Source organism: Schistocerca piceifrons, chromosome X (genome assembly GCF_021461385.2).
Source record: "Schistocerca piceifrons isolate TAMUIC-IGC-003096 chromosome X, iqSchPice1.1, whole genome shotgun sequence".
Lineage (NCBI taxonomy): Eukaryota > Metazoa > Arthropoda > Insecta > Orthoptera > Acrididae > Schistocerca > Schistocerca piceifrons.
The window spans coordinates 146,587,705-146,603,263 of NC_060149.1; the positions used below are offsets into that span (position 1 = coordinate 146,587,705).

Sequence of the window (15,559 nt, forward strand, 5' to 3'; positions counted from 1 at the left end):
GCCAAATATAGCAAGCAATGACTGTTACCTCAAGTGGCAGCTCTCGATGTGTTCGTTCAATACCGATGTTCTTACAACAGGGGAATCCATTTTTGTGTTTATGCTGACTGCACTGTGAAAAATGGTCGGAAATGAATTCATATCATTCCTTTGTCACTTCATCAGTGATACCTTGGATGAGGACATTGAAGAATTCTTTAAAGGATGTCCCCGGATAAATAGTCAATATTCAGGGATACGACATGAACGCTCATTCGAAGTAAAATGTCTATTAAATATGGTCTCTAAAATGCATAATTAAAAGAGCTATGAGCACTTCTTCGTCTTCGATGCTGTGAAAGAAGTCACTTCTACTGCAAGCACTTTACTTTCTATATTTTGGGAGGAAATAATATGGATCAAAGAAGAAAAAATGGTCTAGTAAACATGGGCTCTAAAATGCATACCTTAAGAGCTACGAACACTTGTTCAGTAGAAGAGATGTGTTTCTCACTGGCGAAGATGAATAATTGGACATAGCTCTTAAGGTATTTACGTTGTAGCCCATGTTCATTCGGCATTTTTGCTTCGAATCAGCGTCTTTTCTTGTGAAATTCCTGGATATTGACTAATCCTCGAGGGACATCCTGTGTATTTCGTGATTCTCCTGCTGTTCAAAATAAAAACTTCACCGTATCTCGCGTCATTCATTATTATTCAATTCGAACAGGACTCTGAAAGACCAACGGTACCGGCCGACCGCATCCTCAGCCCATAGGCGTCACTGATGCGGATGTGGAGGGGCATGTGATCAGCACACATCTCGGCTGTTGTCCGCTTTCGTGACTTGTCATTCATTATGTAACTGTCAATCAAATTATGACCCGAACAAGATCAAAATTACACTCGCTGCATGTGGCCATGGGAACACCAAAGATTTCAAGGAAATGATAGAAGTAGCCAGAAGTAAGCCCTCTCTTTTGACTGTGGTCAGTGTCAATCAAAAGATGGAAAACACCGACTCAAATTATTGGTACACTACAAAATACCCTTTCAAACTCAACCTGCTGAAATAACTGCCACATGATAGAATATCAGTCGGATTATCACGGAGGTATGCAAAATGGCGTCATAAGGACACTGTGACAATGTCAGTGAATGGATGGGCTGTTTGAACTGTCCGTACGTGCTTATAATGGTATCTTTAACTTCAGAATTCCCTACTTATATAGCTTTGCAGTTATCTCCTGTTCGTTGTACCTCGAACAATTCCATTCTTCATTCTAGATTTCCAACCAATTTCCATGTTAAAATATAAACTTTTAAAAAGCTTGATTAGGTTCTTCCGTCCTAGTTCTGTGAAGTTCTTCAGTCAGCTGTCCCAAAGCTAAATGTACGTGGTGCCAGTAAAAAAATGGTTCAAATGGCTTTGAGCACTATGGGACTTAACTTCTGAGGTCATCAGTCCCCTAGAACTTACAACCACTTAAACCTAACTAACCTAAGGACATCACACACACCCATGCCCGAGGCAGGATTCGAACCTGCGACCGCAGCGGTAGCGCGGTTCCAGACTGTAGCGCCTAGAACCGCGCGTGGTGTCAGTACTATTGCTGTTTTATGATAACCAGAAATTCATTTCGTCGTGATTATTATGGAATTATTGTGCCTGTTTCCCTTGACTTGCCTGTCCCTTTCCTCTTATCGAGTGACATTTGACTGCATTTTCCGAAATTACTTCATTTTCGTAACACTCCGGATGCAAATAACTATTTCCATATTCCATGCAACCAAGATGTTTAATTTATGAAATAAAATATATTGTACTTTCTTTTATATAGATACAATCAAATTCAAACATTAAAAAAGCGTTTTCTCGAGTTTCATAAAAAATGACATACGTAGTTTTCTTCTTTATTCCAGCGATTCCTCATCTTTCTGCCCAACCTTCAAAATACAGAGGGGTCCAGGAAAATGTAGACACTCTTTGATAGTTAATATCTTTGGAACAAAATGACATATCGTCACAGTTTTATGTGGTAGCGTAGTCCAATGTTTTCTCAACAGATCTTGATCCGCGTTTCCCAGCAGACGACAGTGCAGCATGGAATGAAGTAAGATTGTCGTTTAAGTAACACAAGACGGCATTGAAATGGTACTGGAAGTAAGAAAGTATGATGAAGCTACAATGGCAATGGTGTAATGCGTACGGAACTCAGCCGCAAGTAAGATTGTCGTTTAAGTAACACAAGACGGCATTGAAATGGTACTGGAAGTAAGAAAGTATGATGAAGCTACAATGGCAATGGTGTAATGCGTACGGAACTCAGCCGCGAGGGATTAGCCGAGCGGTCTAAGGCGCTGCAGTCATGGGCTGAGCGGCTGGTCCCAGCGGAGGTTCGAGTCCTCCCTCGGGCATGGGTGTGTGTCTGTTTGTCCTTAGGATGATTTAGGTTAAGTAGTGTGTAAGCTTAGGGACTGATGACCTTAGCAGTTAAGTCCCATAAGATTTCACACACATTTGAACATTTTTGTACGGAACTCAGCCACTAACACGTATAACAATTTATCGTATTCGGGATAAATTTGAAGGTGACGGCACTGTTCAGGATGTGCGTAAGGAAATGTCTGGCCGCCGAAAAACATTAACAAATCCAGCTTCCAGCACTGTTGTGTTGCAACAGTGAAGCAGGGTACACGTGAAAGCGTGGTAAGCCCACCAAGCGTGCGACGAATTCTAAAGGCTCCAAAGTGGAAAGTGTTCATTCCAGGGACGTCGCACGCTATGAACGAGGACGACCCGGATCAAAGGTTACAGTACAGCGAGTGCTTTGAAGGCATTCTTCGCGAGGATGAACGGTTTGCAGGGATGGTTTATCTGGTCTGGCAAGGCGTAGTTAAAACTGAACGGCAGTGCAAACCGCCGCAAATGCGTGCAATGGGCTCCTGTAAATCCTGTCGTTTACGTGGAGAGTAAGTTAATCTACTGGGTGTTGATGTGTCGTGTGATATTTCATCGCGCGATTTGATTGGTCCATTCTTCTTTGAAGGTACCGTAATTGATGAAGTGTATCTTCATATGTAGCAAACATTGATTTTACCTGCCATCCGAGAGGTGTTGGAATGAAAGATTTTGCCTACAGCGAAATGGTGCTCTGCCTCACTACCATAGAGCTGTCAGAGCCTGACGGGATGAAAATCTACCTGGACGATGGATAGGTAGAGGAGGAGCTGTTTAGTACCCACCGCGGTCTCCAGACCTTACACCTCTTGACTTCTACCTACGGGGAACCTAGGAAAATGAAGTTCATCAGCAGAAGCCAGCTGCACTGAATGAGCTACGAGAAAACTTCAAATGGCTCTGAGCACTATGGGACTCAACTGCTGAGGTCATTAGTCCCCTAGAACTTAGAACTAGTTAAACCTAACTAACCTAAGGACATCACAAACATCCATGCCCGAGGCAGGATTCGAACCTGCGACCGTAGCGGTTGCGCGGTTCCAGACTGCAGCGCCTTTAACCGCACGGCCACTTCGGCCGGCGAGAAACCTTCGAGGCGTCTTGCGCTACTATTGTAATTGGAAATTGGTGATAAGTTCTATGGGACCAAACTGCTAAGGTCATCGGTCCCTAGGCCTACACACTACTTAATTTAACTTTAACTTACGCTAAGGACAACACACACACCCGTGCCCAAGGGAGGACTCTAACCTCCGACGGGGGAGACGCGCGAACCATGGCAATGCGCCCAGACCGCACGGCTTCCCCGCCTGCGCGACTATCAAATGGTTCAAATGGCTCTGAGCACTATGGGACTGAACATCTGAGGTCATCAGTACCCTAGAACTTAGAGCTACTTAAACCTAACTAACCTAAGGACATCACACACATCCATGCCCGAGGCAGGATTCGAACCTGTGGTGTCACCGCCAGACACCACACTTGCTAGGTGGTAGCCTTTAAATCGGCCGCGGTCCGTTAGTATACGTCGGACCCGCGTGTCGCTACTGTCAGTGATTGCAGACCGAGCGCCGCCACACGGCAGGTCTAGAGAGGCGTCCTAGCACTCGCCCCAGTTGTACAGCCGACTTTGCTAGCGATGGTTCACTGACAAATTACGCTCTCATTTGCCGAGACGATAGTTAGCATAGCCTTCAGCTACGTCATTTGCTACGACCTAGCAAAGCGCCATTATCAATTGCTATTTATCTTGTGATGCATGTACCGTCAGACCGATGTTCAACAATTATGGATTAAAGTTAAGTATTCCCGCAGCTACGTTCGTTTTTTGCTACTATAACTTCCTTTACCTGTTCCAGACCTCACGCCAGCCTGCGTGAGCTTAAACGCGTGCCTTTCGGCTACCCGTCATTGTGGATTGGCTGCCTTGCCAGTCCACAACAGAACCTGCGACCGTAGCAGGCGCGCGGTTCCCCACTGAGGCGCCTAGAACCGCTCGGCCACCTCGGCCGGCGCGGGACTATCACACCGACAACACTGACAGCCATATTTCGGTCAAAAGTTCAGCGGCATCGACGTTGGTTGGCTGGTAATGCGGTTCACTTTGAACACACAAAATAACCTTCCCCCGTGCAATAATTGTAACGGTACGTCATTTTGTTCCGATAATATTGACTATCAAAGAGTGTCTACATTTTTCTGGATCCCTCTGTATGAACATTTGTGTGTCTCACGAAGTTTCTAAGCTCCATACGACGTTTCCAACTCTAATATACTAATATTACCCTGCAGTTCTATACAGGTGTTAACGACATATCTATGGCCCAGTACCACAGCCTTACCTAGTTACTGGCTTCGTGCACAGTATCATCCCTTAGTGGCACCAGTACGTTGAAAAATCTCTCCAGAACTGCTTTAACAGACGTCTAACGAAGCCTACAGGGTAGTCAGTAGATCTGAATATAAATTTTTATGGAGTGTTATCGTCATACAACGTTCCCATAGCTGAGTGGTCAGCCTTGCGAATATCGTAGGTTCAATTCCCGGTCCTGCCAAGGTGTTTTCCTTAGTGGGGAAACACAAATGCGATGCACTCAGACATCAGGAACGGTCTTCAGTGTAATCCAATGTCAATATGTATTCAGAAAAGGGAAATCTATAGATGATGCGGTTAATAGAGCTCTTCAGATTTTAGAAAAATTCGACAATGAAGTATGTAATCGCTCTCAGGATTAACATCGCAGATGCATTCGATAGTCTTTGATGGCCTGCGAAGTTCGCACGCCTCCGAGATCTCAGTGTCCCCATATGTCTGTTTTGTTGTAGTGGACATAGCGTTCAGTAGCTTGCAGAGCAGAGGAAGGTTATCAAAAAGATTAACAAGTGCTGTCCTCAGACTCTCTAAGTGGTGCATTGTCTGAAATCTTAGTACTGAACCCCTATTACATGCTATTGAAGGTGACGTTGCATGCGCAGATGACATTCTAGTAGTTGTGTCTATAGATTTCAGGTGGGACACTTGAGGAAAAGACGAATGATATTCTTGCTCAGATGCAGCGTTCATGCAAGAACAGTAAACTGACTATAGCTGTTCATAAAACCTCATACAAACTTCTCAAGTGGACTTTCTCTTGTCAGAAATTCTTCGCTGAGGCTTGACGGAATCCCTGTAAAACGAAGCACTGTTTCAGGATTGTTAAATAGTCTTCAAGTCTAGAAAGGAACTTAATAGAATGTGTAAAATTTGTTACTCACAAAGCCTCATAAATTAAGCATAAGACTGCCCGTGCTGCCACATCTGACCATAAATTACCGTTGCATGTGCTGTCGGTATATCACTAAGATATCTTCAACGCCATTGTGGGCTTCACTGCCCGCGTGTGGACGCATCGACTTCGGCAATGCAGCTACAAAACAATACTGCGACGAATTCGGCGGAGCGTATTTCTGAGGCTCACCAGTGGTTTTCAAACTACACCTGTCGAGGGTTTACTGGTGATTCATGGAATATGTTCGAAGGATATCGTGGTACGGTACAGGGCAGCGCTGTTTTGGTTGGGGCATGAACAATATGATCATGTATACGTGTAGACTCGAGGATTGCCGAGGCAGGCACATACCAATGTGGGCAATGTAGAATAGTACAAACCTGTCGAAGTAGGTTTAGTTGTAGTTAGTCGGTAAAACCTCGACTTATTCCGAGGCTTACAGTAACATACCTAGTAACATACGCTGAAAGTTACTTGGAACTTGAATTAAGTCTTTTTATTTTATATTTTAATTTTTTTGTTATTTTCAATATTCTGTTTTATTTCTATATTAATATCACCAATAGTTATTGTTAATATAGCTTATTACTTTATAAATAATATAAAACGTTGGAAATCACCATGATTGTTGAATATGTACGATGGAAGGAAAGAAGGAACATTGGGTTTAACGTCCCGTCAACATCGAGGTTGACGCTAAATAAGGAAAAGTGTGAAATCACATGAGTACTAAAAGAAATCAGCTAAACTTCAATTACGCGATAAGTCACACAAATCTGAAGACTGTAAATTCAACTAAATACTTAGGGATTACAATTACAAATAACCTAAATTGGCACGATCTCATAGATAATATTGTTGGTAGAGCAAACCACAGACTGCGATTCATTGGCAGAACACTTAGAAGGTGCAACAGGTCTACTAAAGAGACTGCTTACACCACGGTAGTCCGCCCTATTCTGGAATATTGCTGTGCGGTGTGGGATTCGCATCAGGAGGGACTGACGGATGACATCGAAAAAGTACAAAGAAGGCCAGCTCGTTTTGTATTATCGCGAAATAGGGGAGATGGTGTCACAGACATGATACGTGAGTTGGAGTGGCAATCATTAAAACACTGGGTCTTCTCATGAAATTTCAATCACCAGTTTTCTCCCCCGATTGCGATAACATTCTGTTGGCACCCACCTACATAGGGAGAAATGATCATCACGCTCGCACAGAAAAATTTAAGTGCTCGTTTTTCCTACGTGCCCTTGGAGAGTGCCGGCCGGAGTGGCCGTGCGGTTCTAGGCGCTACAGTCTGGAACCGCGTGACCCCTATGGTCGCAGGTTCGAATCCTGCCTCGGGCATGGATGTGTGTGATGTCCTTAGGTTAGTTAGGTTTAAGTAGTTCTAAGTTCTTGGGGACTGATGACCTCAGAAGTTAAGTCCCATAGTGCTAAGAGCCAGCCTTCGAGAGTGGAACGGTAGAGAGACAGCTTGAAGGTGGTTCATTGAGTCCTCTGCGAGGCACTTTATTGTGAATAGCAGAGTAATCACGTAGATGTAGACGTAGATGTAGACTAGAGACGGAGCACAAGCTCGGATTATGTCAAGGTTAGGGATTTAGGGAAATCACGAGAAACCTAAATCTGTGTGGCTGGACACGGGTTTGAACCGCCATCCTCCCAAATGCGAGTCCATTGTGCCAACCATTGCACCACCTCTCTCGGTAATATGTCCTACATGTTCAGAATTTGCAGACAACGGGTCTAAAATTTGAGGTAAAAAATTGAATTAAATTGCACTCTGACTCGTGAGGACAACTGAGGGGGGCGTTGCGTGAGGCGTGTCAGTTTCTGGGTCAGACAAATGGAGAACAATGTGGTGACCACCGTCCAGAATGATGCCGTAAGCCGAGGATGACTAGGCTCGGTATTCAGGGCCTGATCTCTGTTCGTTATGGTTATTTGTGTTGTTTGCTTGCAGATCCACAGCGTGGTGGTGTCGGACGAGATGGAGGACTGGGAGGTGAACTTCGTGCAAGGCGTGTCGGGCGCGCTGCAGGCCGACCTGTCCGGCTCCCACGCCGTCCAACTGCACGACCGCGAGCCATCCAACGACATCCACGGCCGCGGGCAGTACCTAGACGCGCCCGTCTACTCCGTCTTCGAGGTCAGTCTGCAATTAGTCCATCATTCAATCACTTACTCAACGATTCCCACTCTTCAGCCAAGCTTTTTGTTAAAATCCCGAATCAGTTTTCATTCTGCAGTGGCGGGATTAAAACCGTGTGGCGGACTGGGACTCGAACCTGGGACCTTTGCCTTTTGCGAACAAGTGGTCTACCGACTGAGCTATCCGAGCACAACTCATCTCTGGAGGCGACATACTGGCGGAAGTAAGGCTCTGAGGCCGGGCCGTGAGTCGTGCTTGGATAGCTCATCCAGTAGAGCACTTGTCTGCGAAAGACAAAGGTCCCAGTTTCGAGACGCGACTGGTACCCAGTTTTAATCTACCAGGAAGTTTCAGGTGTTAAAACACCAGAAATTTTTATAGAAGTGCTTATTTAATTAAAGAAAATTTGGGTGTGTACTGTGACGCATTAGTGGGGGCTCCAAGCTGCTTGGAGACACAGCCAACGCGACCTAAACTGTTGTTCCAAAACGTAGTGTAGAAGGTTACTCCGAGGTGATGGCCTGGTTAAATTGGGGAGCCGGCCCGTCGTCTACATCTACATCTACATCTACATCTACATCTACATCTACATCTACATCCATACTCCGCAAGCCACCTGGCGGTGTGTGGCGGAGGGTACCCTGAGTACCTCTATCGGTTTTCCCTTCTATTCCAGTCTCGTATTGTTCGTGGAAAGAAGGATTGTCGGTGTGCCTCTGTGTGCGCTCTAATCTCTCTGATTTTACCCTCATGGTCTCTTCGCGAGATATACGTAGGAGGGAGCAATATACTGCTTGACTCTTCGGTGAAGGTATGTTCTGGAAACTTCAACAAAAGCCCGTACCGAGCTACTGAGCGTCTCTCCTGCAGAGTCTTCCACTGGAGTTTATCTATCATCTCCGTAACGCTTTCGCGATTACTAAATGATCCTGTAACGAAGCGCGCTGCTCTCCGTTGGATCTTATCTATCTCTTCTATCAACCCTTTCTGGTACGGATCCCACACTGCTGAGCAGTATTCAAGCAGTGGGCGAACACGCCTACTGTAACCTACTTCCTTTGTTTTCGGATTGCATTTCCTTAGGATTCTTCCAATGAATCTCAGTCTGGCATCTGCTTTACCGACGATCAACTTTATATGATCATTCCATTTTAAATCACTCCTAATGCGTACTCCCAGATTATTTATGGAATTAACTGCTTCCAGTTGCTGACCTGCTATTTTGTAGCTCAATGATAAGGGATCTATCTTTCTATGTATTCGCAGCACATTACACTTGTCTACATTGGGATTCAATTGCCATTCCCTGCACCATGCGTCAATTCGCTGCAGATCCTACTGCATTTCAGTACAATTTTCCATTGTTACAACCTCTCGATACACCACAGCATCATCTGCAAAAAGCCTCAGTGAACTTCCGATGTCATCCACAAGGTCATTTATGTATATTGTGAATAACAACGGTCCTACGACACTCCCCTGCGGCACACCTGAAATCACTCTTACTTCGGATGACTTCTCTCCATTGAGAATGACATGCTGCGTTCTGTTATCTAGGAACTCTTCAATCGAATCACACAATTGGTCTGATAGTCCATATGCTCTTACTTTGTTCGTTAAACGACTGTGGGGAACAGTATCGAACGCCTTGCGGAAGTCAAGAAACACGGCATCTGCCTGTGAACCCGTGTCTATGGCCCTCTGAGTTTCGTGGACGAATAGCGCGAGCTGGGTTTCACACGACCGTCTTTTTCGAAACCCGTGCTGATTCCTACAGAGTAGATTTCCAGTCTCCAAAAAAGTCATTATTCTCGAACATAATACGTCTTCCAAAATTCTACAACTGATCGACATTAGAGACATAGGTCTTTAGTTCTGCACATCTGTTCGACGTGCCTTGTTGAAAACGGGGATGACCTGTGCCCTTTTCCAATCCTTTGGAACGCTATGCTCTTCTAGAGATCTACGGTACACCGCTGCCAGAAGGGGGGCAACTTCCTCGTACTCTGTGTAAAATCGAACTGGTATCCCATTAGGTCCAGCGGCCTTTCCTCTTTTGAGCGATTTTAATTGTTTCTCTATCCCTCTGTCGTCTATTTCGATATGTACCATTTTGTCATCTGTACGACAATCTAGAGAAGGAACTACAGTGCAGTCTTCCTCTGTGAAACAGCTAGGGAAAAAGACATTCAGTATTTCGGCCTTTAGTCTGTCATCCTCTGTTTCAGTACCGGTTTGGTCACAGAGTGTCTGGACATTTTGTTTTGATACACCTACTGCTTTTACATAAGACCAAAATTTCTTAGGATTTTCTGCCATGTCAGTACATAGAACTTTACTTTCAAATTCACTGAACGCCTCTCGCATAGCCCTCCTCACACTACGTTTCGCTTCGTGTAATTTTTGTTTCTCTGCAAGGCTTTGGCTATGTTTATGTTTGCTGTGAAGTTCCCTTTGCTTCCGCAGCAGTTTTCTAACTCAGTTGTTGTACCACGGTGGCTGTTTTCCATCTCTTACGATCTTGCTTGGCACATACTCATCTAACGCATATTGTACGATGGTTTTGAACTTTGTCCACTGATCTTCAAGACTATCTGTACTTGAGACAAAAGTTTTGTGTTGAGCCGTCAGGTACTCTGTAATCTGCTTTTTGTCACTTTCGCTAAACAGAAAAATCTTCCTACCTTTTTTAATATTTCTATTTACGGCTGAAATCATCGATGCCGTAACCGCTTTATGATCGCTGATTCCCTGTTCTGCGTTAACTGCGGGTCTGTTTGTCACCAGAAGGTCTAATAAGTTATCGCCACGAGTCGGTTCTCTGTTTAACTGCTCAAGGTAGTTCTCAGATAAAGCACTTAAAAAAATTTCACTGGATTCTTTGTCCCTGCCACCCGTTATGAACGTTTGAGTGTCCCAGTCTATATCCGGAAAATTAAAATCTCCACCCAGAACTATAACATGGTGGGGAAATCTACTCAAAATATTTTCCAAATTATCCTTCAGGTGCTCAGCCACAACAGCTGCTGAACCAGGGGGCCTATAGATACATCCAATTGCCATGTCTGAGCCTGCTTTAACCGTGACCTTCACCCACATTATTTCACATTTCGGATCTCCGTCAATTTCCTTCGATACTATTGCACTTCTTATCGCTATAATCACGCCTCCCCCTTCACTGTCCAGCCTGTCGCTGCGGTATACATTCCAATCTGAGTTTAGGATTTCATTACTGTTTACGTCTGGTTTCAGCCAACTTTCTGTCCCTAGTACTGTATGGGCGTTGTGACCGTTTATTAATGAGAGCAGTTCTGGGACCTTTCTATAGACGCTCCTGCAGTTTACTATTAGCACATTAATATTGTTATTCCCTGTTGCATTTTGCCTACTCCTACCTTGCTGCGTCTCAGGAGGCGTCTTGTCGGGCCTAGGGAGGGGATTCTCTAACCTAAAAAACCCCCATGTGCACTCCACACGTACTCCGCTACCCTTGTAGCCGCTTCCGGCGTGTAGTGCACGCCTGACCTATTCAGGGGGACCCTACATTTCTCCACCCGATAGCGGAGGTCGAGAAATTTGCACCCCAGATCTCCGCAGAATCGTGTTTGTCTCTGGTTTAAGCCTTCCACTCTGCTCCAAACCAGAGGACCGCGATCGGTTGTGGGAACGATACTACAAATAGTTAGCTCTGATTCCACCCCGCGAGCGAGACTTTCCGCCTTCACCAATGCCGCCAACCGCCTGTACGAACTGAGGATGACCTCTGAACCCAGACGGCAGGAGTCATTGATGCCGACATGAGCAACAATTTGCAGGGCAGGGCAGGGCCTCCTCCACATCTCGGATGAGACCCCCCGGCAAGCAGACAGAGGGAACACTGGCCTTCTTCCCCGACCTTTCCGCTATTTCCCTAAGGGGCTCCATCACCCACCTAACGTTGGAGCTCCCAATAACTAATAAACCCCTCCCCCCGTGTGCCTGCTCGGACCTTGCTTAAGGAGCAGCCACATGTCCACTCACAGGCAGAGCGGGCGATGCCACACGGCCAGCTTCCACATTTACCCTCCGCCTCGTGCGCCGCGAACGCCGCTGAACCCGCCACTCCCCTTGGGGAGAGGGTGGCCCAACCGCGCCCGGTACCGCGAAGATGTCTCGACAGCAGGGACCGTGGGTGAAGCATGTACACCTGGGGTGTACCATGCGACGTACCAGACTTCCCACTGCCGCTACACTCCGAGGCAGCAGCCTGAAGAAGGCTGACCGCGGCCATCAACACGCTCAGCTGTTCGCGAACAGTGGCCAGCTCCTCCTGCGTCCGTACACAGCAGTCACACATCCTATCCATCCTGAGAAATCAATTTACTGTAGAGAGTTAATCAACTTTTAACTAGACTGCTAATTCACTAAACCCGGCTGATTGTTGACTAAACTGTGATTGCTAGCCAATTCTTGTAGAAAACAATGAGAATAGCACTACATGTCTCTGGACTGTATTGAAAACAAACACTAGCACTACTGGCACTATGGTTGACTAAAGGGACGCTCTCTGACTGTATTCAAAACAAACACGAAATCTATGGAACACTATTAGTAGCACTCGACAATTAAAGCTTCCTAAAAGCAAAAACACACGGAAGAAGAAGTGACAAGTTAGAAAAATACAGTTAATACTTAAATTAAGGTAGCTCGCTGCACAGCAGACGTGAAGCAGGCGGCAGTTACGACGACGTGTTGCAGGACTCGGTGTCGGGCCGCTGCGAGGTGACGTACGAGGTGGGCCAACTGTCCAAGATGGCGCTGCTGGCCAACCCGTCTTGGGCGCTGCGGCCGGACCTGTGCTCCAACGGCGGCATGCTCGAGGTGGTGAAGACGCGCAACCACAGCAACTGCGATCACGTCGCCGAGTCCCACTTCGGCCTGCGGCCCGCGCTGCGCTGTACGCCCGCGGACGCTAACTGCGGTGACTTCTGGACGGTAAGCGCTGCAACATGTCACGTGTGTTCTGAACCTCCTCTCTACAGGGTATCCTTAATCTAGAAGGGCCACATTATGCAGATGCTAGAGGATCCTTGGCTTGGAAGCCCTAAAAATTTTACTAAGGCGTATCGTCGCTACATCATACATTCGTTCACTCTGCCGGCCTCTTTATGTCCAGGGCACGAATGTTATGCGGAGCAGTACATCTTAGTATAGTATTTAGTGCTTGTACGAGGGTCACTCCAAAAGAAATGCACACTATTTTTGTAAAAATACAGTTTTCATTCTGCATGTGTGAAAGTTTTACAGTGTGTAGATACATCCTTCCCGCTTGTTTTCAAACTTGTTCAGCCTGTTCCCGTGAGTGGCGCCGTCACAGCATGTCTTCAAGATGGCTGCTACACTACGTTCATAGAATTCCTGTGCTGCGAAAACGAGACAGAGGGAAACATCCACAAGAGATAGGAGAAGGTGTATGAAGATGTTGCTGTCGATCGGCAAGCAGGTTACGTGATGAAAGCGGGCACGGCAATATTGAGGATTGTCCTCGCAGTGGCAGGCCTCGTACTGCACACACACCAGACAATATATAGAGAGTTAACGAATTGCTGACTGCTGACAGACGCATCACAGTGAACGAATTGTTATGCTACGTTGGGATAGGGGAAGGAAGTGTTTGCAGAATACTGAAAGTGCTGGCGTTAAAAAAGGATTGTGCCAGTTGGGTTCCCAGGATGTTGACAGCGGCTCACAAAGAAACAAGAAAATCGGTATGCAGCGAACTGTTGGAACAGTACGAGAGTTGTGGAGATGAATTTCTTGGAAGAATTATGACAGGTGATGAAACGTGGCTCCATCATTTTCCATCAGAGACGAAGAGGCAATCAATGGAGTGGCATCATGAAAATTCACCCAAGAAAAAAAAAAAATCAGAACCACATCTTCTGCTGGAAAAGTTACGGCTACGGTGTTTTTCGATTCCGAAGGACTCTTGCTTGTGGACATCGCGCCAAGTGGAACCACCATAAATTCTGATGCATATGTGACGGCACTGAAGAAACTTCAAGCTCGACTGAGTCGTGTTCGACTACATCGACAAAAGCAGGATATTTTGTTGTTGCACGACGATTCACGGCCACATGTCAGTCAAACAACCATGGAAGTGGTCACAAAACTCGGATGGACAACACTGAAGCACCCGCCTTACAGTACTGACCTGGCTCCATGTGACTATCATCTCTTTGGGAAACTGAAAGACTCTCTTCGTGGAACAAGGTTTGAAGATGATGATTCCCTTGTGCACGCTGCCAAACAGTGGCTCCAAGAGGTTGGTCCAGAATTTTACCGTGCAGGTATATAGGCGCTGGTTCCAAGATGGCGTAAGGCAGTTAACAGGGATGGAAATTACGTGGAGAAATGAAAATATTGTTCCTAAAGGATGTATCTACACACTGTAAAACTTTCAAACATGTAGAATAAAAGATGGATTTAAAAAAAAACTAGTGTGCATTTCTTTTGGAGCGACCCTCGTAATACTAGTGTTTGCGGAGTGGAAGCAGCTTGTCCGTGTACAGAGGTCGTCGATGACGCGGCTGGTGGGCTGCGGCTCTCGGCGCGACTTCCTGCTGCTGAGCGCGTCGAGCAGCTCCCGGGTCGTGGTCAACCTGCACCTGCACAACGGCACCGAGGCCTCCGCCAGCTGCTTCCTGCGCCTCAACCTCGCAGACCTCCGCCCCATCAACGACAGCTTCCCGCTGCCGCACAAGGAGTACTCCAGGAAGATCTCCGGCCTCTCCTACCTCTTCAGGGGCAAGAAGGTGCGTACTGCTCACACGTCCGCCCACCTAGCGGTTTCCATCCTGCTGTCACTTTCGCACCTGCTAACGCCACCTTCCCCTAAGATGTGGGTGACACGTCCCATGAATCGTCACTATCTATTACAGCATTTTATTTGGAATGAACTTTTTGTCCAACGAAAAAAAAAAGAAATGTTTTACAGTTTCTGTCCGCGCGGAGAAACGTTTTAAATTTATAATGTCTGATCAAAAACGTATTATACACCGTCCGTTCAAAATGTTCTGAGACTGATTTGTTCCTGGCGTGCAGTAATTACGGTGGTAGCTTGATCGAACAACTGCTGTGCATTCGACCAGTCATTTGTGAGCAGGCAGTCTTAAGTATTTGACGTGTGACCGTAGTGTGTCAGCGTTTTGTGTTAGAAATCGCAACGCAGCAACATCTCTAAATCAAGTTTTTGAGAACTTTCTCCACGACGTTTTAAAGAAGAGAAAGGCGTGTGCAAAGTATGTCCCGCGCACATTCATTCTCGAGCAAAAACATCTACGCGAGGACGCCAGCGGCGACTCGACTGAAATGACAAACGCGGAATATAGTCTTCTGAAAAAAAAAAAATCTTCACAGATGACGAGACTTGCTGTTAACAATGCGAACCTACCACAAAACTGCACTGTGCAGAAATTCGCATGAAAGGTCAATCTATGACGACAAAACCGACATTCAAACTAATGTGACACGCTGGTTGAACAACCCAACGAAGGACTTTCCTTACAGTTTCACATGGTTGTATCAACATGTTACGTGTTGTACATAAGTGAGGGGAGACTACGTAGAACACCTGAACGTTATTAACGTTTCTCTACATTTTACACTACTGGCCATTAAAACTGCTACACCAAGAAGAAATGCAGATGA

The 15,559-nt window shown here is 46.0% G+C and overlaps 1 protein-coding gene across 1 annotated transcript in view; it reads left to right on the forward strand.

The window, feature by feature from the left end:
* The window catches only part of LOC124722225 (vitellogenin-like), a gene marked incomplete at its 3' end in the record, with an annotated part of 444,892 nt that overhangs the window by 116,906 nt on the left and 312,427 nt on the right, over positions 1–15,559 (forward strand). Inside the window, exons 5-7 of the mRNA XM_047247418.1 lie at positions 7,682–7,867; positions 12,608–12,844; positions 14,422–14,664. Coding sequence (XP_047103374.1) covers positions 7,682–7,867; positions 12,608–12,844; positions 14,422–14,664 — 666 coding nt within the window. The remainder of the gene's footprint in view (positions 1–7,681; positions 7,868–12,607; positions 12,845–14,421; positions 14,665–15,559) is intronic.